This window comes from Saimiri boliviensis, chromosome 7 (genome assembly GCF_048565385.1).
Source record: "Saimiri boliviensis isolate mSaiBol1 chromosome 7, mSaiBol1.pri, whole genome shotgun sequence".
NCBI lineage: Eukaryota > Metazoa > Chordata > Mammalia > Primates > Cebidae > Saimiri > Saimiri boliviensis.
Genome location: NC_133455.1, coordinates 12,459,042 through 12,482,677, shown reverse-complemented (window position 1 = coordinate 12,482,677; position 23,636 = coordinate 12,459,042). Strand labels below are relative to the sequence as shown.

The window sequence follows — 23,636 nt, the reverse complement described above, 5'->3', positions numbered from 1 at the left end:
GTGGCCTCGGTGGTGATGGTACGGGATAAGGTTCCTCCCACTGGTCTCACTGCAGCTGTTCTCCACCCTCCCAGTCCCAAGCCCCGTAAAATACGATGAGGGTGGCGGAGGCAGCGCGAAGAACGCGGGGCCTGGGAACTGAGGCGCGAGAGCTCACCTGAACACACTGCTGGTAGCGCTTGAAGAGATCGGTGCACGGGTCCCCGGAGCTGTCCCCCTTGAGAAACTTCTCGGCGAACCAGCGATTGAAGCACTGGTCGTACTCGCGCTTCATGTCGGTACATGCCTCCCCCACACTGTTCATGGCGGTAGCGGTGACGGCGGCGACGGCGGCGCACTCTGATGTCATCACTGAGTCGCGCCGCTCGGCGTTACGTACGGACACACTACGGGGGCCAAGGAAGGAAGAAATGTGGGCGCGGGCGTTGTGGCTAGGCCTTCGGGCCCCGCTGGGCGGGCCCCGGGGCTTCACCTCCAAGACAGATCTTCAGGTAAAGGCCAGGGCCATCTAGGCGGGTGGCGAAGCAAACCGGGAAGCGCTCCAGAGCGTCGGTGACTCACATTCACCGGGTCCCGCCGGTGACCCACACTCCCCGCCTCATTCCTCTTCCAGGGCAGTGGCCGAATCACGGCCGAGGTGATCGAGCACCTGGAGCGTCTAGCACTTGTGGACTTCGGCAGCCGGGAGGCAGTAGCGCGGCTGGAGAAAGCCATCGCCTTCGCCGACCGGCTACGCGCCCTGGACACCGACGGGGTGGAGCCCATGGAGTCGGTCCTGGAGGACAGGTAACCTTGGCGGCTGCAGCCTCGAAGCCTTAACTGTGGCCAGTTCACAGCCGTTTATTTTTATTTATTTATTTTTGAGGAGATTCGCTCTGTTGCCCAGGCTGGAGAGCAATGGCGCGATCTTGGCACAGTGCAGTCTCTGCCTCCAGGATTCAAGCGATTCTCCTGTCAGCCTTCCGAGTCGCTGGGATTATAGGTGTGCACCCACTCCCGGCTAATTTTGTATTTTTAGTAGAGACGGGGTTTCTCCATATTTATCAGGCTGGCCTCGAACTCCCGAGCTCAGGTGAGCCACCCACCTCGGCCTTACCAAAATGCTGGCATTACCGGCGTGAGCCACCGCGCCCTGCTCGCAGGTGTTTAATGTGGTTGTTAGCGAACCATTTTCCAGGGGATGAAAGAGGAACTTGCCCACCGTCACCCTCAGAGTCAGTGACTTTCCTCTTCCCCGTGTTCATTACAGATGCCCTCGCTCGTGTCCTCCTAGCTAACCAGAAACAAAACCCCATCGCCTTTGAGGCCCTACTTCATGCATAGAGTCTCTGCCTACTCACTCAAAGGTACTGCTGTTCTCAGTACCCTCCTTGGCGTCCTTGACTGCTTCTCCAGAAAGACAACTTCTTTCCCTCTCTAGATCTTTGCACTGGCCTTTCGTTTTTTTCCTGCCTCTGGGTATTTGCATGGCTGTCTCCCTCTTGGCACAGGTTTCACCTTATCTTCTCAGAAAGGGCTCTCCTTACCACTCTAAATCCCTTCTCCCCTTGTAGTCAGTAACCCTTATCCTGTTGAGTTTTTTCCTGACGTTTTAATGGACTTTTGTCCATTTCTTGTCTCTTTTATTACAATGTGAACTCATTATTTTATTTGGTTACTGTTGTATTCCTGCCTCGATTTTTTTTTTTTTTTTATTGTTTTTGAGACAGAGTCTCACTCGGTCACCCAGGTTAGAGTACAGTAGCATGATCTCATTGCAACCTCTGCCTCCTAGGCTCAAGAGATCCTCCCACCTCAGCCTCCCAAGTATAGGACCGTAGTCATGTACCACCAGGCCCAGCTAATTTTTTGGTTTTGGTAGAGACAGGATTTTGCCATGTTGTCCAGGCTTGTCTCGACTCCTGAGCAAAGGCCTACCTCAGCCTCCCAAAGTGCTGGGATTTACAAGCATGAGTCACAGTGCCCGGCCCAGTGTTTGATTCTTTCGAATCTTCTCTCCACTTGGCAATTTTCTTTTTTCTTTGGGATAGGGTCTCACTGTGTTGCCCAGGCTGGTCTCAGACTTCTGGACTCAACATCCTCTTGTCTCAGCCTCCCACGTAGCTGGGACTATAGGTGCACACTACCACACCTGGCTAATTCTTAAATTTTTGTAGAAACAGGGTCTTGCTATGTTACCCAGTCTGGTCTCAAACTCCTGGTCTCAAGCATCCTCCGACCTCAGCCTCCCACTTCCTCAAGGAAGTTTTTTTTTTTTTTTTTTTTTTTTTCTTTGAGATGGAGTCCCGCTTGTTGCCCAGGCTGGAGTGCAGTGGCATGATCTCAGCTCACTGCAACCTTTACCCTCCAGGTTCAAGCAATTGTTGTGCCTCAGCCTTCTGAGTAGCTGGGATTACAGGCATCCACCACCACACCCAGCTACTTTTTTTATTTTTAGTAGAGACGGGGTTTCACCATGTTGACCAGGCTGGTCTTGAATTCCCGGTCTCAAGTGATCTACCCGTCTTGGCCTCCCAAAGTGCTGGGATGTTTATTTGCTGGCCCAAAAAAACTTCATTCTTTTATACTTAGGTGCTCTACCTGTGGCTCTCATGGTATCCAAAAGGGCTATTTACATGTATTTACACATCTATTTAAGGGATGTATTGAGTCTCTGCCCCTCTCCTGCTCACCTACTTTCCAGAACGTCTGTTTTTTGCTCATGTTTTCAGTGGTTGGCACTGAGTATTTGGTAAATGCTTTTTTCTTTTGTGAGATGGAGTCTCACTCTGTTGCCCAGGCTGGAGTGCAATGGTACCATCTCAGCTCACTGCAGCTTTCACCTCCCCGGTTCAAGCAATTCTCTGTCTCAGCTTCCCAAGTAGCTGGGACTACAGGTACCCACCACCATACCCAGCTAATTTTTTTATTTTTAGTAGAGATGGGGTTTCACCATGTTGGCCAGTCTGGTCTCAAAATCCTGACCACAGGTGATCCACCCACCGTGGCCTCCCAAAGTGATGGGATTACAGGCATGAGCTACCACACCCATCCATTGTTCTTTATTAACATCTCTAGGAAAGGACGGACTAGAAGCACAGAGTTGTCAGAATTTCCGAAGCAATCTAAAGGGTAAATATAAAGAAATAAAACCATTATAAGGGAAGAGGTCGTGAAAAAAGATGACGAGGAATCTGGATCTAGTAGCTAGCATCTCATCCTGGTATTCAGTGGTCTGTACTGTTTTTCATAAATGTGGAAACCAGTTTGGGTTAATGATTCCCATTAATCATTTTATTTATTTATTTTTATTTTTATTTATTTATTTTTTTTTTTTTGAGGCGGAGTTTCACTCTTGTTACCCAGGCTGGAGTGCAATGGCGCGATCTCGGCTCACCGCAACCTCCGCCTCCTGGGTTCAGGCAGTTCTCCTGCCTCAGCCTCCTGAGTAGCTGGGATTACAGGCACGTGCCACCATGCCCAGCTAATTTTTTGTATTTTTTTAGTAGAGACAGGGTTTCACCATGTTGACCAGGATGGTCTCGATCTGTTGACCTCGTGATCCACCCGCCTCGGCCTCCCAAAGTGCTGGGATTACAGGCTTGAGCCACCGCGCCCGGCCCTCCCATTAATCATTTTAATTTGACATTTGTAGGACTTTAATGTTTTGAAAACACTAACAGAATCCAGTAAAGACAGGTATTCAACTTTTTTTTTGTTTTGGCAGTTTTTATAACTTTATTGATGTATTTGATGATCAGCAAGTTAGTTCACATCCACACTGTAGATCTGTGAAAGTGGTAACAAGTACATAGGTAACCAAAGTATAGAGCTTGTTTGGTGAATTTCCATTATTATTATGTTTTCTGGACCACCCACTGCACATGGATACAGTATGGACATTCCTTACTACTTTGGCCAGACAGCTTTTTTGAGTCTGTTATCAATGTACGTATCTGGAGTTTTCCACCTCCTTCGTGGCAAATTTCCCACCTCTTTAAGAGCCTGAGGGGCTTGCTGCTTGAAGTCCACTCAGTGGATATGCCTATGAATGCTGATGTTGTCCTCTTGGGTCACCACCTAGTTGATGGCAAAATGGCCAATATTCTTCTCACCATCCTTCTTTGCAGGATCCCAAGTTTCTTAAATGGTTTTAGGTAGTAGCCATCTTAGCTATAAAAGCCCTGACTTGGCCAGGCATGATGGCTCATGCCTGTAATCCCAGCACTTTGAGAGGCTGAGCTGGGCAGATCACTTGAGGTCAGGAGTTTGAGACCAGCCTGGCCAAGATACCGAAACCATGTCTCTACTAAAAATTACAAAAATTAGCAGGGCATGGTGGCATGTGCCTATAGTCCCAGCTACTCTGAAGGCTGAGGCAGGAGAATCGCTTGAACCCAGGAGGCAGAGGTTGCAGTGAGCCGAGACAGCGCCACTGCACTGCAGCCTGGGCAACAGAGTGAAACTTGGTCTCCAAAAAAAGAAGAAAAAGTCCTGACTGGTTAATAGAAATCTCTTTGCACACTAATAACATGTCATTTGGTTTGAGCTAAAAACATTAGTGTGCTTGTATGACAGAGGCTTGGTTTTTACATACAGTCCTAGAAGGTCAATACAAGTTATGTTTTATAGATGGGAAAAACTGAGGTTCGGAAAGGTTATGTAATGTGCCCAGAGTTTCACAGTAATAAATGGGGGATTTGGAACTCAGAGCTTCTGCTCCCAAATACTGCTCTAAGATATGCCAGCTAAAGTCAGTTCCTAGGAACTTTATTCTCTTTCATCTGAAATCCAGATAATGAGTTTACAGCAACTCTGATTGCAACCGAATACTTAAATGTCCCATGTCCCTCAGAGTCTTATTTGAACCAAAAACTTCAAACTCTTGGGCTCAACCCTTTCCTCCTACCTCAGCCTCCCAAGTAGCTGGGACTAGAGGTGTGTACCACAATGCCCAGCTAAGGTTTATTTTTTTATTTTGTTTTATTTTTGTAAACAGAGAGTCTTGCTGTGTTGCCCGGGGGTCTTGAACTCCTGGGCTTGAGGGATCCTTCTGCCTCAGCCTCCCAAAGTGTTGGGATTATAGGCATGAGCCATCATGCCTGGCCTGAACCCAGACCTTTTTTCCAAGACAGGGTCTCATTCTGTCACCCAGGCTGCAGTGCAGCGGTACAATCTCAGCTCACTGCAGCCTCCATCTCCTGAACTCAAACAATCCTCCCACCTCAGACTCCCGAGTAGCTGGGACTACAGGCACACGGCACCACCCCTGGCTTTTTTTATTTTTAGGGGAAATGGGGTTTCACCATGTTTCCTAGGCTGGTTTCAAACTCCCGGGCTCAAGCAATCCACTCGCTTCAGCCTCCCTAAGTGTTGGGATTATAGATGTGAGCCACCTTGCCTGGCCAGAACTTTTAACCAAGGGTTACCTCTGAATGGTGTAATTATAATTTTTATTCCAGTCTGCGTCAAACTAGAAAAAAACTAGGAGAAAAGAAAAAGGCTTTTAGATGGAAGTAGAAGGGTCCATAAGAATCTATTCTTAGGCCGGGCACAGTGGCTCACGCCTATAATCCTAGCACTTTGGGAGGCCGAGGCAGGTGGATCACGAGTCAAGAGATGGAGACCATCCTGGTCAACATGGTGAAACCCCGTCTCTACTAAAAATACAAAAATTAGCTGGGCATGGTGGTGCGTGCCTGTAGTCCCAGCTACTTGGGAAGCTGAGGCAGAACTGCTTGAACGCAGGAAGTGGAGGCAGCAGTGAGCTGAGATCGCACCATTGCACTCCAGCCTGTGTAACAAGAGCGAAACTCCGTCTCAAAACAAAACAAAACAAAAAACAAGAATTTATTCCTTCCAGCCAGATACCAGGGAAGAGGCTTAAGGAAACAAAAGCACTGGGAAAACTGTCCCATCAGTCAAAGGCCTGACAGGATCGCAAATGGAGCCACTTGATCCTCCCTGATGCCACAACACTTCCCAATGCCATTGCAGCAGCATTTCCCACAGTTACTTCTTGTTGTTCGTGAGTTTTAGTCAGCAGGGACTTGTAGTTTACAGCTGAAGTCTTTCTCAACCAGGGTACCTCACTCAAACCAGAACACAAAGTTTCAAGTGACTTTTTCAGTTCTCCTAAGGACAGTACATGACAAATGTTAGCCCAAACACATAGGAGAGAAGTTAATTTATCATCAGAATGGGTGTCTTGGGGTATGTGGGCTAACTTACCTTACAGAAATCTGATTAGGAAAGACAGGAAGTGAGGTAGCTCAGTCAATCAGCAGTTGATCTGAAGAGCTCATCTGGTCCTGTTTGGTGTTTTATACAATTCTGAGGTCCAAGAAAGTGAAGTAACTCACCAAGTGAGAGGTATGCTTGCTGTACCACTGTCAGAGACTATGGGTTCAGTAGCCCATAATTAAGAAAATAAAGCTGGGCATGGTGGTACACACCTATAATCCCAGCTACCTGGGAAGCCGAGGCAAGAGGATCACTTGAGCCCGGAAGTTTGAGACCAGCCTAGGCAACACAGCAAGACCCTGTCTCAAAAAAAAAAAAAAAAAAAAAAAAAAAAAAAAAAAAAAGACGACCTCAGAAGACATGGGTCTATTTATTTTAGGAATAAAACTCCATCATAATCAGTAACTAAATGAAAATATGTGGTAAATAAAGGGGTGAATTTTGTTTTCCTGGAAATTCCACTTAGCAGGAAACTTGATTACCAAACTTGATTACTTGATGATGAGTAAATAAATTAGCTGCTATTAGATCTACTCTTGGGGAAACAGTAGCATTTAACCGCCTGTTGGCAGTACTAGAATCTTCTCAAAACCTTCAGATGCTAGGCAGGTAATGCCTCGTCACAAGTGCAGACTCTGAATGAGTGGTGGGGACTGGGTATACTGGGGTGCACTAAGGCTTTCTGAAAGGAGCAGGTGCCACTCAGACCCCTCTCTTACTGCTGTGAGTGCAGGCTCAACATTATCAGATCTTGTTTTTTAGGATCATTTCATCCCAGAAATCCTATAAGGCATTTGACAAACAAGGAAACTGAAATATGGAGAGGATAAGTAACGTTAGCATTGGGATCTGAATTGAGCTCTGACTTGAGAGCCTAATCTCTTAGTCATTTTTTAATACTGTCCAACAGAAAATATAAACTCCAAAAAGTCCAGGAATTACCTTTGAATGGTATGATTTTTACTTATGTTCTCCCACATTTTCTTAATGCGCAGTCCTTGTGTTATTACAAAAAAAAAAAAAAAAATCCAGTGTGACTCTTGTGTGGGAGACACTATCTCACTCTGCCACCCAGGATGGAGTACAGTGGTACAGTCTCTGCTCACTACAACTTCTGCTTCCCACGAAGCAGAGAATCCTTCAAGTGATTCTCGTGCCTCAGTGTCCCGAGTAACTGGGATTATAGGTATGCACCACCATGCCTGGCTAACTTTTGTATTTTTGGTAGAGACAGGGTTTCACCATATTAGATGGTCTCGAACTCCTGACCTCAGGTGATCCACCTGCCTCAGCCTCCCAAAGTGCTGGAATTACATGCGGGAGCCACCGCACCTGGCCCTTTTTTTTTTTTTTTTTTAAATAAGAAATTTAATGTCTGAAAAGATACTTGTTCAAGGCCACAGTTAAGAATGTGCCAGATCCTGTAACAGACTTTTAGTATTCGTACCATGAATAAATATTTGTGTTTAGCTTGGGGCTGGGTGCCCCCCCGCCACACACACACAAAACTAGTCCTTTTCTAAAAGAATCTCATTGTGACAACTTTGTTCTTATGTGCAGCCTTAGCCCAGATGTTTCTGTCACATCTTTGTCCCTCTATGACATGACTCAAACACCATTAGGCTCTGCCCTGTCTGTGTCCACTCAAAGCAGGAGCATGGCTACTACTGATTACCGTATCAGTGATTTAACAGACTGCTTATTTTTTAATAAATATCTGGAAGTAAATTTATATACTTTTGTACCTTGAAACAATAGTGAAGCTTCATGCATGTGTTCAAGCTCCTGTTTTTTTTACTGGTTTGCCATCTGAAGGCTTTAGTAAAGTCACCAGGACCCATAGAACACTGGGAGATTCTTGAGCTGTTTGTGGCACATCTCGCTCAAGGGCAGGCACTTTTACATCCACCAAAGTGGCTGTGGTGGAAAAAGCATTCATCTTAGGGGTACCAGATTGGCCTCAGATCCCAGTTCTCTCACTTAGGAGCTAGTATCCTGAAGTAAATCACTCTTTTTTTTTTTTTTTTTTTTTTTTGAGACGGAGTTTCGCTCTTGTTACCCAGGCTGGAGTGCAATGGCGCGATCTCGGCTCACCGCAACCTCCGCCTCCTGGGTTCAGGCAATTCTCTTGTCTCGGCCTCCTGAGTAGCTGGGATTACAGGCACGCACCACCATGCCCAGCTAATTTTTTGTATTTTTAGTAGAGACGGGATTTCACCTTGTTGACCAGGATGGTCTCGATCTCTTGACCTCGTGATCCACCCGCCTCGGCCTCCCAAAGTGCTGGGATTACAGGCTTGAGCCACCGCGCCCGGCAGTAAATCACTCTTGAGGCAAGTTTGCTGCCCCATTTCTGGTTAGGTTCCTAGCTTCATCTTCCACCCCAGGAGACCACACCCCAGCCTGCTAAACTCCCTGCCCCTCTCTGCATCTCTGGACTCTCTCGCTTTGGGATTCATGCTGGTATACATGCCAGGAAGTCCATTTCTCATCCCTTCATCCCCCATCCAGCTATTTCTTGTCTATCCTTGAGCAGTGACATCAGCTAGTCTGAAGATGTGCTACTCAACCAGGCTGAACTAGGTACCCTTTCTATCCTTTGGCAGGCTGTGCTAAACTGTTAAGAAATCTTTTGTTGGGGGGACGGGGTTTCACTCCTATTATTGCCCAGGCAGGAGTGCAATGACTTGATCTCAGCTCACCACAATCTCTGCCTCCCAGGTTCAAGTGATTCTTCTGGTTCAGCCTCCCGAGTAGCTCGGACTACAGACATGCACCACCACCCCTGGCTAATTTTGTGTTTTTAGTAGAAACGAGTTTTTCTCCATGTTGGTCAGGTTGGTCTTGAATTCCTAACCTCAGGTGACCCACCTACTTTGGCCTCTGTTAGATTTAAAATATTGTTTTGTAATTGCCTTTACCTGTCCCCACCAAAAGGCAGTTGCCCATATAACCATCCGAAACTACTTGTTAAATCAATCCAGAGAAGTAACTAGCACTTACTTCACAGGGTTGTTGGGACAATCTATAAACTGCAGGCTGTTTGGTCTACTGTTGATCCATTTCTCTATCTTTGAACAGTGCCTATTTTTTTTTTTTTTTTTTTTTTTTTTTGAGACGGAGTTTTTTGCTCTTGTTGCCGAGGCTGGAGTGCAATGGCGCGATCTCGGCTCACCGCAACCTCCGCCTCCTGGGTTCAGGCAATTCTCCTGACTCAGCCTCCCGAGTAGCTGGGATTACAGGCACGCGCCACCATGCCCAGCTAACTTTTTGTATTTTTAGTAGAGACGGGGTTTCACCATGTTGACCAGGATGGTCTCGATCTCTTGACCTCGTGATCCACCCGCCTCGGCCTCCCAAAGTGCTGGGATTACAGGCTTGAGCCACCGCACCCGGCCATGAACAGTGCCTATTAACACAAGAATATACTGCTTCCTTGTTCTCTCCTTTTTACCCCTCTCCATCATCCCCTAAAAGTCCCCTTCTCTGAGAGGGTAACCTTGAGCTTTTGGGTTTTGTAGATGTCTATACCTGAGATCCGACAATGTAGTAGAAGGCAACTGTGCTGATGAATTACTACAAAACTCCCATCGTGTCGTGGAGGAGTACTTTGTGGCCCCTCCAGGTATGTGCTGCCCAGGGTGGTTTAACAGGCAGTCTCACAGTGACCTTAGGAATGAAGCAAGAAGCCGGGCACGGTGGCTCACGCCTGTAATCCTAGCACTTTGGGAGGCAGAGGTGGGTGGATCACCTGAGGTCAGGAGTTCAAGACCAGCCTGGACATGATGGTGAAACCCCATCTTTAAAAAAATTAAAATTAAAAATTAAAAAAAAAAAAAAGGAATGAAGCAGGAACTGTGAGGACCAAAGATGCTATGTGAAGGCACTTTGAAAAGGATAAAGTACATACAGATGGTGGCATTAAGGTGGCAGTAGAGTCCAGGCCAGGGTCATACTCACCTCTAGGAGGCAGTTAGTAACAGGAATGAGCAAAAGAGGATGTGGAGGGTGGGGTGGGGTTTAGAGTAGGTAGAAATCTGGAGCTCAAGATCTCCCTAAAGGGGCAGCTGGCATTCACTGTTTCTCAAAGCCACAGTTTTAAGACCCTGCCAGATCCTGTAATCAACTCCAACTTTCTAGTATTCATACCATGAATAAATATTTGTTATGTCTAGCTTTGGGCTGGGTGCCACAAAAAAGAACCAGTCCTTTCCTAAAGGAATCTTATTGTGACAACTTAGTTATCATGTGCAGCCTTAGTGCAGATGTTGTCACATCTTGCCGGGCGTGGTGGCTCATGCCTGTAATCCAAGCACTTTGGAGGCCAAGGCAGGCAGATCACCTGAGGTAGGGAGTTCAAGACCAGCCTGACCAACATGGTGAAACCCCGTCATAAAAAAAAAAAAAAAAAAGATGTTGTCACATCTTTGCCTTTTTGACATCACTCAGACGTCATTAGGGTCTGCCCTGAGTCTGTGCCCACTTAAAGTAGAAGCATGACTGCTACCATTTCAGTGGTGCCAGGCAGGAATATAAGCCCATTTCTCCAGAGAACCTGGATACCTGGCATTTTGTGTGATATTTCTTAAATTTTAAGTGCTGGCAACCAATTCAAAATTAAAAAAATAAAATACTATCTAAGCCAAATACAACATACCTGCAAGACAGGTGCAGTCTAGTCTGTGAGCCACCAGTTTGCAACAGCTGGTGTAGAGATCTGCATCATCTACCTCACTGCAAATATTTTAAATAGAAGCTTTAAATTACTCCAGGCTGAGAGTTAAAATCCAGAACCTTGGATAGGTTGACTGTTTTTATCTCCTCTGCAAGTAGGTGCGTATCAGAGCTGTTGTACTACCCCTCTGGGCATTTGGGAGTAGGACTAACCAAAAGCAGTCAGGTAGACTGCTAAGTGCCAACTTACACTTCAGGACACCCCCTGAGGGAGAATCATTCTGAGCAGACTCCATAGAAGACATTGGCCTTGGTCAGCTCAAGGTGCCAGTTAAAAGCAGGCTCTGGTTAAAGCAGGATGGGAAAGAAAGCTAGAAAACTTGTGAGCTAAACTCTTATTCATGCCTCCAATCCACTAAACCATCTGTTAACTGTGGAGAGAAAGGAGACTCCCCATCTCAGAGCCTGATAGTTGTGGCTTCAGCAGATGTATCTATTGATCATACATGCTATCACCTACACAGAACCTTACTTCACATTTTGCTTCTTGGGACCACCTGAGTTCATGGTCATAGTCTTTCCTTCTACTCCTATTTGCATATTAGTGGCTAGTCAACCTGCCTACTCTTTACTGAAAAATGTGCATTAATTTGGCTTCACTTAGAACTGATTCTTCCAGATACCACCAGTTAGGAAAACAGGATAGTAGCTGCACTTACTTCCATATTTTCCATGAGAAACTAAGTGACTAGTTAGCTCAGTAAAGCCAGCTGGGTGGCAGGCTCAGCTATAACATTCTTTTTTGTTGTTTTCAAACAGGTAATACCCCTTTGCCAAAGCTGGATGAACAAGAGCCATTCCCACACAGCTGAGGAACTCATTGTGGAAAGGGGGTACTCTGAACACGTGGAAGCACAATGACAGTATTTTCTTACCGTGAACACTAATGTTCCTGCTTTTCTCAGTTACCTAAAAAAATGGACGCTTAAGCATTTCTAATAACAGACTCTTCTGAAGACAGAATTGGGAAATATCTAGCCCAATAAGTTCTAGAGCCCAAAGATCTATAACAGTGAGTTCCTGATGCTAACTGAAATGAAAGGAAAGCAAAAGTCAGCTTCCAAGGTATTCACTTAACAGGCCTGTTCAGTAAGGAAGACACTATTTATCTGCCTTTAACCCCAAAGGATTGAACCAGCTGCATGAAAATGAACTTTTCCATCTATGTAACTGATAGACGGAGCATCCTGATCACTATGTGACAACCTTGGCTGTCCCTTTTAGTTGCCATTTGCATTGATTTGAGCAGGCCTATCTTGACCAAACATACCTGAATTTGTTCCTGGGCACCCACTTTGTTTCTAGAAAAGGGCTAACTTCCTACTAAGGTCTGAGAGTGTTCAAAGTAAACTAGAGCTTGGGAACGCCTAATCTAGAACTATCTGCCATCCCACAAAGTGATTACATGCAAAAGGGACACTAGTCATACCTAGTGTTTCTGTCTCTGAAAAGAGAACTTGTCCTAAAATTAGTCCTGGGACAAAGCACCCCCAAAATGATTATTAAATTGAGATGAGTCCAAGATTGTGGGTTTTTTTGTTTTAAAACACAGATACCAAGGATAAATGAAACCTATTTAGGGATAAAAGTGATAGAATCAGAGAGAGACTTCTTCCTCTAACCAAACTGCCAGCGTTGGTTTTGGCTAAGAAATTCCCAACGATATTTGCACTGCTGCTCATATTTTTTTTTTTTTTTTGAGACAGAGTTTCGCTCTTGTTACCCAGGCTGGAGTGCAATGGCGTGATCTCGGCTCACCGCAACCTCCGCCTCCTGGGTTCAGGCAATTCTCCTGCCTCAGCCTCCTGAGTAGCTGGGATTACAGGCATGCGCCACCATGCCCAGCTAAGTTTTTTTTTGTATTGTTAGTAGAGACGGGGTTTCACCATGTTGACCAGGTTGGTCTTGATCTCTTGACCTCGTGATCCACCCGCCTCGGCCTCCCAAAGTGCTGGGATTACAGGCTTGAGCCACCGCGCCCGGCCACTGCTGCTCATTTTTTAATTTTTCTGAGACAGGGTCTTGCTCTGATAGCCAGGCTGGAGTGTAGTGGTGTGATCACAGATCACTGCAGCCTCCAACTCCTGGGCTCAAGTGATTTTCCCACCTCGGCCTCCTAAGTAGCTAGGACTACAGATGTGCATCACCATGTCCAGTTAATTATTTTAAGTAGATAAGGGGTCTTGCTATGTTGCATATCCTGTCTTGAACTCCTGGCCTCAAGGGATCCTCCGGCATGCCTTGGCCTTCCAAAGTGCTGGGATCACAGGCATTAGCCACCATGTGTTTATTTTTTCCCATTCCCTTCCTTTTTCTGCAATGCTTTTCTTCTTTAAGGCAGTTTAATTCAGGCTTGGCCTTGAATTAAAAGAGAACCTGCTCTTGCGAGTTGAAGTTCTCAAACCAACATCAGAGCAACTATCTATCCCCATATAGATAAATAAAGTTATCTCCTTACTAACTGAATATGAGTTATGACTACAACTCAATGATTTAAAAAAATTTTTTATAATAATAGAGATGGGGTTTCACCATGTTGGCCAGGCTGGTCTCAAACTCCTGACCTCGTGATCCACCCACCTCGGCCTCCCAAAGTGCTGGGATCACAAGCGTGAGCCACCGCACCCGGTCAACTCAATGATTTTAGTGTGCCTATTTGCTGAAATCTGTGAACTTAATCAAGGACAACCACACATGTCAATTACTAAACGTTTAAAATATATTTCTAAACAGAATGGGCCAACTCAGTAACAGTAACTGCTGATCTCCATAGCAGAGTAACCCACAAAGACAGAACTGATTTCTTTCCCATAATCGGGTGAAAAATATACAACTTGCTTCTGAACCAAAACCACAATTTCTGCAGTTTAAAATGTTTCACTGCTAATATGGCCCTGGTAGAAATTATGTAGTTTTTTTCTTTTTAAAAAAAAAATTAAAAAAATTTCCTAAGACACTAAATGATCAATCTGGAATGTAGATTCTGAGCACAAAACAGCTCAGTCAACCTAAAAAATAAAGAAAAAATTCCCATCACCTGTCTCAGTAGGGCCTGAAAGGAGAGAAGTAGTGTGGGGAACCCCTGCTTTGGTATGGAGAGTCACGGCCCCTTGACCCAGACCGAGACCGTGAGTAGCCATAGCTGGTGCTTCTCTCAGGATAAACTCGGATGTAGGAAGTTTCACCCTGAAATGCGAACAAAAACAGAGTAAAGGGAAAAAAATCAGAGCCAAAAGAATAAGCAAACCAACATCTAACAATAACAGTTAAGTATTGACCATTTACTGTATACTCTGTGCCTGACATGAGGCTATCTCATCAAACCCTCATAACATTAAGAGGTAGATACTCTTACTATCCCATTTCAAGAATGAAGAAAATTAAGACTTCACTTACATCATTTGCCCAAGGTAACACAAATAATAAATGCCAACCTGACATGTTAATACTCAATTAGTGCCGGGCGCTGTGGCTCAAGCCTGTAATCCCAGCACTTTGGGAGGCCGAGGCGGGTGAATCACGAGGTCAAGAGATCGAGACCATCCTGGTTAACAGGGTGAAACCCCGTCTCTACTAAAAATAAAAAAAAAAAATCAGCTGGGCATGGTGGCGTGTGCCTGTAATCCCAGCTACTCAGGAGGCTGAGGCAGGAGAACTGCCTGAACCCAGGAGGCGGAGGTTGCGGTGAGCCGAGATCGCGCCATTGCACTCCAGCCTGGGTAACAAGAGCGAAACTCCGTCTCAAAAAAAAAAAAAAAAAATACTCAATTAGCTATTATAAACAATGTATCTGAATTACTGCCATTGACCCCCACCTCCCACCTCAAGCTAAGAACTGGAAAGGAACTCAGGTCATATAGTTTAATTCTCTGCCACTTCATATATGCATCTCCGGATGGGCATCTATGGAAGGAGCTACCTGTATTTAAGTACCTTCCAGGTGTTGCCAGGCGCGGTGGCTCAAGCCTGTAATCCCAGCACTTTGGGAGGCCGAGGCGGGTGGATCATGAGGTCAAGAGATTGAGACCATCCTGGTCAACATGGTGAAACCCCGTCTCTACTAAAAATACAAAAAATCAGCTGGGCATGGTGGCTCGTGCCTGTAATCCCAGCTACTCAGGAGGCTGAGGCAGGAGAATTGCCTGAACCCAGGAGGCGGAGGTTGCGGTGAGCCGAGATCATGCCATTGCACTCCAGCCTGGGTAACAAGAGCAAAAACTCTGTCTCAAAAAAAAAATAATAAATACCTTCCAGGTGTTAGGATCTCAGCTAGACGCTCTAGATGTTATCCTCTTGTTCTAGCTTCCTGGCAAGTCTTATGATGGTGCTTTTATGTGACCATTTTGCCCATGAAGGAATCGAGGTTCCAAGAGTAGTTCAGTTCAGGTAAGGAATTAATAAGTAGCAGAGGAGTCACGTCCAGGCTGGCTTGTCTCCAAGCCCTCTGCCTTCAGCCGCCATTCTCAGAAGATCCAAAAATCCCAAGGGAAAAGAAGCTAGATGCTTTTTCACCTTAGGTGCAAGTCAGTAATTGGAGTTACCCTTTCTGAGGCCCTGCTTTGCAGTATAACTGAGGATCAGGGGCTGTTCTGTTCCTGCTCCAAATTCAAGTCCTAGAGGACAGTCTGAGCAAAAGCATCATTAAACCATCCAAGGACCAACCTCTAAGCCAAAAACTATGGAATTATATGAATCCTCAGAAAAAGAAATGAGCCCAGAGGTTAATGTCCCCAGACATCCATAAATCCCATAGCAAGGCAGGACAGGATAACAACAACAACAACAAACAACAATGTCTAATTGGTAGTCTGGTATCTGGTCTCAGTGGTACCAAAGGGATAGTCACCACTTGAATCAAATTGAGATCCAAAACAGCAGCTGCTTTCCTACAAGGAAGGACATCAAGACCCACTGAGTCTCAAGGGTGAGGTAATCAACAAGAAGAAAATGTCATGGTTGAGCCCGGCACAGTGGTGCATGCCTGCAGTCCCAAGTACTGGAGAGGCTGAGGTGGGAGGACTGCTTGGGCCCAGGAGTTCAAGGTCACCCTGGGCAATCAATATAATGAGACTCTGTCTCTAAAATCAAAAACTAGAGAAATTTAAAAATTACAAAATTATAAAAGAAAATGTCGGCCGGGCGCGGTGGCTCAAGCCTGTAATCCCAGCACTTTGGGAGGCCGAGGCGGGTGGATCACGAGGTCAAGAGATCGAGACCATCCCGGTCAACATGGTGAAACCCTGTCTCTACTAAAAATACAAAAAAATTAGCTGGGCATGGTGGCGCGTGCCCGTAATCCCAGCTACTCAGGAGGCTGAGGCAGGAGAATTGCCCGAACCCAGGAGGCAGAGGTTGCGGTGAGCTGAGATCGCGCCATTGCACTCCAGCCTGGGTAATGAGCAAAACTCCATCTCAAAAAAAAAAAAAAAAAAAAAAAAGTCATGACAGCTCAGGTTTCAGAGAGGATCCTGTACTACTCTGGGAAAGGAAAAGTGAAATGACAGCTCAGCCCTGACAGCGGGACCTAGATGAGGAGGTTGGTCTGGAGAGCCCAGCCTAGACCCACAGGAGGGGCAGTTGGGTTCACAGAGGGATACTACTGTTTACGCTGGTTGGGAACGGGGTGACATCACAAAATGACTCTCCACATTAAGACAATTGCATTGGTATTCTCTCCAGGTTACAAATACCATGACCAAACTGTGTCATGTGATACCAATAGATAGAATAAAGCATATTTTAAAAAAACACAACATGAATGAACACTTCTCTCAGCTATAACCCTGAAGGACTTAGGTATAGCAAATTCCATGGTTTTGTCCACTTAAGATCTTTCACAGTACTGTCAGGTCACCAACTGGCATGGCCTATTTGCTGCCTCTGCTAGGTCAGGTGAGTGGAATGATTTGAGTACAAGCTCAACAGAAGGAAACGACTTACCTCATGAGAGCGGAATTTGGTGTCATCCAGTTTACGCAGGGCATATTCCATGTCTTCTTTTCTGAGATACTCAACCATCCCCACTCCATCCTTCTGCACATCGGCATAACAGACATCCCCAGCTTCTCGCATGTGATCCTTCAGGTCCTGCCAGCTGCCTGATGGAGGAAGTCCTAGGCACGGAGAACATAAGAAAGCCCACATCCTTCAGCTATGTTAACTGCCCTGTTAAGAGCCAGCACTGCCTACGGTCCCTTCTGCATGATCACTAGGATCCCCAAATCATAAACCTTGATAAGTGACATGAAATCGGAAAAGAGCACTGAAGTACGTGTGGTAAATAAACCATCTTCAGAAGTTGGTTTTAAGTCCATCTTCCAGAGACCAGGCCTTTTCAACATAGCAAGAAGTCCATCCCATGACAGGTTTAGTATCTCTGAGAATTCACAGCCTCTTTCTTTGTTCTTTATAATCAATGCCAAACGCCTAATACTTTTGAGTTCCAATTTTTTTCCATTGTGAAATTTAGCAGTACCAATTATTTATTGCCTGACAGAGTTTCACAGGACATGAGAATTTTGAAACCACACAATGAAATAACCAAAGAGTAGCTGAAGGTAACAACACAACAACAACAACAAAACTAAAGTTTTCTTATAGGTGTGAGTGACAAACTATACAAAGTACCTGTTAAGAGATCACCAACATTCTTCAATACAGTAGAGGGAAAGGTAAGGCTCAGATGCTAAAACTAGTCGGGAGTCATACAACCCTACCTGAAGTCATGAAAGGGAAATGTGCTCCTGCTCTCAAAGGCTGTGTTTACCGCTCACAGCTCAGGACTGCAGCCATTTCCTAATAGTTTTCTAAGCAGGATTTCAGAGCAGCATGGAGAGAAAAAAAGATAATGTATGACATCCTGAAGGAGGGAATAGAGTTCTGGGGTTAAAAAATTACAAAGGGACACACGATAGGCAGATACTGAGAGGATCACTCTTAAGCACATGGGAGTATGCTGTGATTGTGTGACATTCACATCTTAAAAAGGTGCTAGGCTCCTTGATACATTTCACTTCACCAAGGCCCTAAAACTCCCATGCAATATGCAGAAGGCCCCAGGTCTTTCCAGTGTGTTAAAATGTTGAAGATACATAAACCTCCCAGTTTAGCATTTCATCACTTATAAACACTAGACAGAAAACAGTCTATACTTTCCAATAAAATCTCTAACACTCCAAGTTACAGGGTTTTAAAAAATATTTAATTCTAAAACCACCACAAAATTTGATCTTCTTCAGGATCCAAGGCTGGGTAAGTTGTTCAAATCTGGCTCCTGGAATGCCTTTCTACCAAGTCTGATGCCAAGTACATTCCAAAAGAAGAGTCTTTATAATTGTAGCTCAAGGGGTTTTGCCATCATCTTCCCTTCTCACCACTAGAAAACGCCTTTACAAGAAGTATGTTTATATTCTTCCAAGGCTGCACTTCCAGCGCAATTTCATTTGCAGGATACTTGCCTCGTTGGCAATCCAGGGCAGGGCTTCAGACTGGCACTGCACACAGGCTACTGCAAAGAAAGCCCGCATGTCCCATGCACTGAAGAATAACAGCTATCATTTCTTGGAAGCCAGACTCTGTGTTAAGTATTTTACATGTATCATTTCATTCTGTTTGAAAGGAACATACCTGAAACAAGAACTCGGAAATCAGATCTTCTTGTAGGAGGCCCATTCCTCCCACCACGGGGCCACCCACCCCGACCTCCATAAGTCCTGGGGAACTCCACACGAAGCCGACACTGGCCATAATCATAACCATTCCTTCCATAAATTGCATCCTCTGCATCTCTGCAAAAAAAAAAAGTTTGGAGTTAGTGCTGTTCAGGAGACCGAGTGACTTCCTAGTGAGAAGCATAAGTAGTAAGCATAAAAGGGAAACCGAGAGTGAAGGAAGAAAAACACAAATTAGGATCTTGATGCATTTCTGCTTTGGTTTGGAGATGTTTCATGATACTGGAATTAACCTTTATAGCTGTCACACAGTTTTATAGGTTTGAAATTATAATGAATGGTCAAATAGATTATTTATATAAGAGGGCTAATTCAGAGAAAAAAGAATCAACTGCTGACAGATTGATTTTTGCCAATAAACCAGCAGTGTTTTTCTAACCTTGGTGAGCATTTTCTCAAAAAGCATACGACACGCTAACCCCTTAATATTGTTCTAAAAGGCCTAGTGCCATAAAGTCTATGGAAAGAAAAAAATAGCCAGTTAGCCAGGCATGGTGGTGCACACCTGTAGTCCCAGGTACTCAGGAGGCTGAGATGGAAGTGCAGAGCCAAGATCACACTACTCCAGCCTGGGTGACAGAGACCCTGTCTCAAAAAAAACGTAGCCAGTTGGATAGGAGAGTATTTGAGGGAAATAAATAAAGTAGCTGGGTGTGGTGTTTGAAACCAGTTCAAGGCCAACCTGGGTAATACAGTGAGACCCTGTCTCATAAAAAAAATAATGTGCCAGCTGCAGTGGTTCTCACCCCTAATCCCAGCACTTTGGAGGCTGAGACAGGCAGATCACCTCAGGTTCAGGAGTTTGAGACCAGCCTGACCAACATGGAGAAACCCCATCTCTACTAAAAATGCAAAATTAGCCAGGTGTGGTGGTGCGTGCCTGTAATCCCAGCTACTCAGGAGGCTGAGGCAGGAGAATCGATTGAACCCAGGAGGTCGAGGTTGCAGTGAGCCGAGACTGCGCCACTGCATACCAGCTTGGCAACAGAGCAAGACTCCACCTCAAAAAAAATAAAAATAGTAAGGCTCAAAAGACAAATGCAAATGAGTGTTTTGTGACGAATGTGGAAGGAAACAGGGTTTTGCTCGGTCACCAAGACTGAGTGCAGTGGGCTAGAGCATAACTCACTGCAGCCTGTAACTCTTGGGCTCAAGCAGTCCTCCCACCTCAGCCTCCTGAATAGGGCCAGCTAATCTTTGGATTTTTTTGTATAGACAGGTCTCCCTATGTTGCCCAGCCTGGTCTTGAACTCCTAGGCTCAGGCAATCCTCCCACCTCAGTCTCCCAAAGTGCTAGGATTACAGGCATAAGACATTGCATCTGGCCTTGGAACTCTCCTAAGTGTACTTTTCCCGCATGGTTTGGAGAACTATTTTGTCCAAAAAACACTCTCTGGACACAATTTTGCCAAAAGAGATAAATATTCAATAAAATTACTTTAAGTCTTTCCTAAGACTCTAGGAGAGTCAGGAATGCCACATAGATTCTCCAGTATTGGTTGGTAAAGTGTGACCTTGGAGCTTGGGTGGACAAAAGGAGCTGAATGTGCCAATGAAGGCACTGTTCAGTGTCACAGGCACATAATCATTTTTAAGATTTTAGAACTAAAAGCAACAAGGACCACATCCAGTGCAACCTTGACTATGTAAAATGCAGATTAGGAGAGGCAGAAGTGCTAGGATGTCAGAGCAGACTTTGAATAAAAATTGGCCTGCATTCAGGCCTGGCAAGGTCGCTCATGCCTGTAATCCAGCACTTTAGGAGGCTGAGGCAGGCGGATCACTTGAAGTGAGGTATTTGAGACCAGCCTGGGCAACATGGTGAAACCCCCTTTCTCTAGTAAAAATACAAAAATTAGCCGGGCATGGCGGTGGGCACCTGCAATCACAGGGACTTGGGAGACTGAGGGACAAGAAAAGCTCGAACCCAGGAGGCAGAGGTTGCAGTGAGCCGAGATTGTACCACTGCACTCCAGTCTGGGCAACAAGAGCCAAACGCCGTTTCAAAAAAAAAAAAAAACAAATCCCCTGATCCCTTACTAGCCGTGTGTGTGTGTGTGTGTGTGTGTGTGTGTGTGTGTGTGTGTGTTTGAAACGAAGACTCACTGTCGTCAGGATGGAATGCAGTGGCGCCAACACAGCTCATTGCAACCTCCACCTCCCAAGTTCAAGCAATTCTCCTGCCTCAACCTCCCGAGCAATTGGGACTAAGGCACACGCCACCACGCCCAGCTAATTTTTGTATTTAGTAGAGATGGGGTTTCACCATGTTGGCCAGAACAGTCTCTTCTCTTGACCTCATGATCCGCCTGCCTTGGCCTCCCAAAGGGCTGGGATTACATGTGTGAGCCACTGTGCCCCGCCACTAGCTTTCATTTTTTGTCAGTTAACTCTAAATCCTCAAGATGCTGATCTGTATAATGTGGTTAACAGTAGTTACACCTCATAAATTGATTAAAAAATAACAAACCACGAAATACAGGCTGGGTGAGTCCTTCACGCCCGTAATCCTAACACTTTGATCCGCTGAGACAGGCAGATAACCTGAGCTCAGGAGTTCGAAACCAGCCTGGGCAACATGGTGAAACTTCCTATTTTATTAATCGAAAAAAATAAGAAGGAAAGAAAAAAAGTTAAATACACATCATGACACTCAACCCATAGCCAACTGCTGAAAAACCACAATAGCACGGTTACCAAATAAGCGAGGCATCGCATTCCCCGGCTAGGTGTAAAAATCAGGTGTAAAAATGCCCAGTTTCGGTTTTGAGGCAAATGACAAGGTATTAGGGATGAGCTGTCAGAATCGACTCTTCAGCCATCAAAGCCTCGCGGTGCTTCCTGCCTGCCCCTCCTCAGATGCCCTTCCTGCCACCAATACGCCCACCCCAGGTAGGCTGGACGCCCTACGAACATTCCCTGTGCTCCCCGGGAACCAACGATGCTAGGAGAGCGCCGCGGCTTCTAACCACAGCAACCACAGTTCCGAAAGTTGCTGGGCTTTTTCCGGCCAGACGGCTGACGCCGTTTGCCAAATCACAAACACTCCTTCGAGCCGGGTTAGGAATCCGGAGTCTCCAAATCCCTGGCATCTTCAGCATCTCGCCCGGCCTCCCTCGTTAAAAGAGGGAAGTGAAATCAGAGCCCCACTCTGGCTGTTTCAGAAGTTTTCCCAAATCCCCGATCCCTTTACAAAGCCCGGGCCGTGGCCTCGCGGACGGCGAGCTGTTCCGCCAGAAACCCCTCCACGACCTCCGGCGGCACCCGCGACCCTGCCGGCGGCGAGCTACTGCCCGGGGAAGGGGCAGGCGGGAAGGGCGGACGGCGACCCCCGCGCGGCCCCGGGGCCGCTTCCCCTCACGGTGCCGCCCCGGGCGGGAGGCGGACAGGGCTCATTCGGACCCCCCGAGACCGGTTCAGGCGGGCCGGGACCCGTGCTCAGCTGCTGGGTTTCTAAACAAAATACTGGAATAAAAATAAAGGAAGTGACGACGGCGCGAAGGACGGCCCCGGCCTGCGAGAGGCGGCCTCATCCTCCACCCGTGAGGGGGCGCCGTGAGGGGTCTGCGCGGACGCGGGGGGAGGGGAGGCCGGGGGGAGGGGTGAGCAGGGGAGGCGGGGGCCCCAGGCACCGAAGGCGGCCGCGCGCGCGGGGCACTCACCGGGGGTCCTCGAAGCGCACGAAGGCGAAGGGCACGAGGCCGTGCCGGTTCTTGAGCTCGATCTCGCGGATGCGGCCGTACTTGTAGAACAGGTCCTCCAGGTCCTTCTCGCGCACGTCGGTCGGAAGGTTCCCCACGTAGATGCGCCCGTCGCCCTCGCCGCCGCGCTCGTCCGCCCAGCCCGACATCCGCACCGCCCGACGCCGCGGGCCCGCCGCAGCCCACGTCGCCGCCGCCGCCGCCGCCGCCTCAGCACGGGTCCCCCGGCAGCGTCCCCGCGGGCTCCGAGGCGCTCAGCCGCACTGCATTGTGGGAACGCGGAACGGAAGCAAAGGGGTCGGAGGAGGCAAAAGGAATACTCTTAAAGGGGAGGCGGGTGCGACCATTGCGCGTGCGCGCAGGCCAGCGCCCCCTGGAGGTGCGAAGAGCCTTCAGGCGCTGACAGAGCGTGGAGCCGGGCCATGTGGATGCCAGCCCTGAGCGCGTTTCACGCTCGGCTGAGAAGCTGGACAGGTGCCTTGGGTTCCCGCGCCTCAGTTTCTCTGTGGCGCCGCCTACCTCACAGACTTGTGAGCACTCACTGAGGTGACGCGGGTAGCGCCCAAGGCGTGCGGGGCGCTGGAGAGCTGGAGTCTGGCAGAGACCGCAGGCTGATCCCGCAGGGCCCCTGGAACCCCCAGCGGCTGGATTGTCGCGGCCCCCAACCTCAGGTCAGTAGCCCCCTGGGCCACCATGTCTCCATTTTACAGTTGCTCAGAACCGACGGTGTCAGCATGAGATGGACTTCATAGCTTGGCCTTGAGTTTTTCCGAATCGGGGGGAGTAAGACTCATAATGACTATCACAGCGATCACTATGGAGTGCATCCAACTTCGCTTTTCATCCCCTGCCGGGAGGAGACTGAGGTCACAGAGAGGTCAGGACGGGAACCCCAGAGCCATGCTCTTACCTAAGTACCTGGTCCTTAGGAGCTCAGGTAGACACCCCGCTTGGCACTTACTTTTCCACATTCACATCCCAGAGCGCGGAGCATTGAACCCAGGGACCTTACAGTGAGGCTTTGCACCAGAAGACCTTTTTTCTTTTTCTTTTTGATACAGGGTCTTACTCTGTTGCTCAGGCTGGAGTGCAGTGGCGCAAACACGGCTCACTATAGCCTTGATCTCGCTGGACTCAGGTGATTCTCCCACCTCGGAGCACCGTGAGGGGTCTACACTGCGTTTTATTTCCTTTTTTTTTTTAAAGAGAGCCTGGTCTCGAACTCTTGGGCTCAAGTGATCCTCCAGCC

The 23,636-nt window shown here is 47.1% G+C and overlaps 2 protein-coding genes and 1 long non-coding RNA gene across 3 annotated transcripts; 2 read left to right on the top strand and 1 right to left on the bottom strand.

Moving 5' to 3' along the window:
• The first annotated feature begins 21 nt into the window (after positions 1–21).
• GATC (glutamyl-tRNA amidotransferase subunit C) lies at positions 22–12,637 on the top strand. The gene is made up of 4 exons (XM_003932184.4): positions 22–491; positions 614–786; positions 9,744–9,847; positions 11,716–12,637. The coding sequence occupies exons 1-4, from the start codon at positions 273–275 to the stop codon at positions 11,766–11,768; spliced, it is 549 nt and encodes a 182-aa protein (XP_003932233.2). The 5' UTR covers positions 22–272; the 3' UTR covers positions 11,769–12,637.
• LOC141585063 (uncharacterized) lies at positions 793–7,576 on the top strand. The gene is made up of 2 exons (XR_012518331.1): positions 793–982; positions 1,250–7,576. It is a non-coding gene; the product is annotated as an uncharacterized LOC141585063 (long non-coding RNA).
• Positions 9,281–22,536, bottom strand: SRSF9 (serine and arginine rich splicing factor 9). The gene is made up of 4 exons (XM_039471606.2): positions 22,349–22,536; positions 18,583–18,743; positions 16,897–17,069; positions 9,281–14,142 (listed from the first exon to the last, which is right to left on the bottom strand). Exons 1-4 carry the CDS (start codon positions 22,534–22,536, stop codon positions 13,999–14,001), a joined length of 666 nt encoding a protein of 221 aa, XP_039327540.1. The 3' UTR covers positions 9,281–13,998.
• Positions 22,537–23,636: the final 1,100 nt, after the last annotated feature.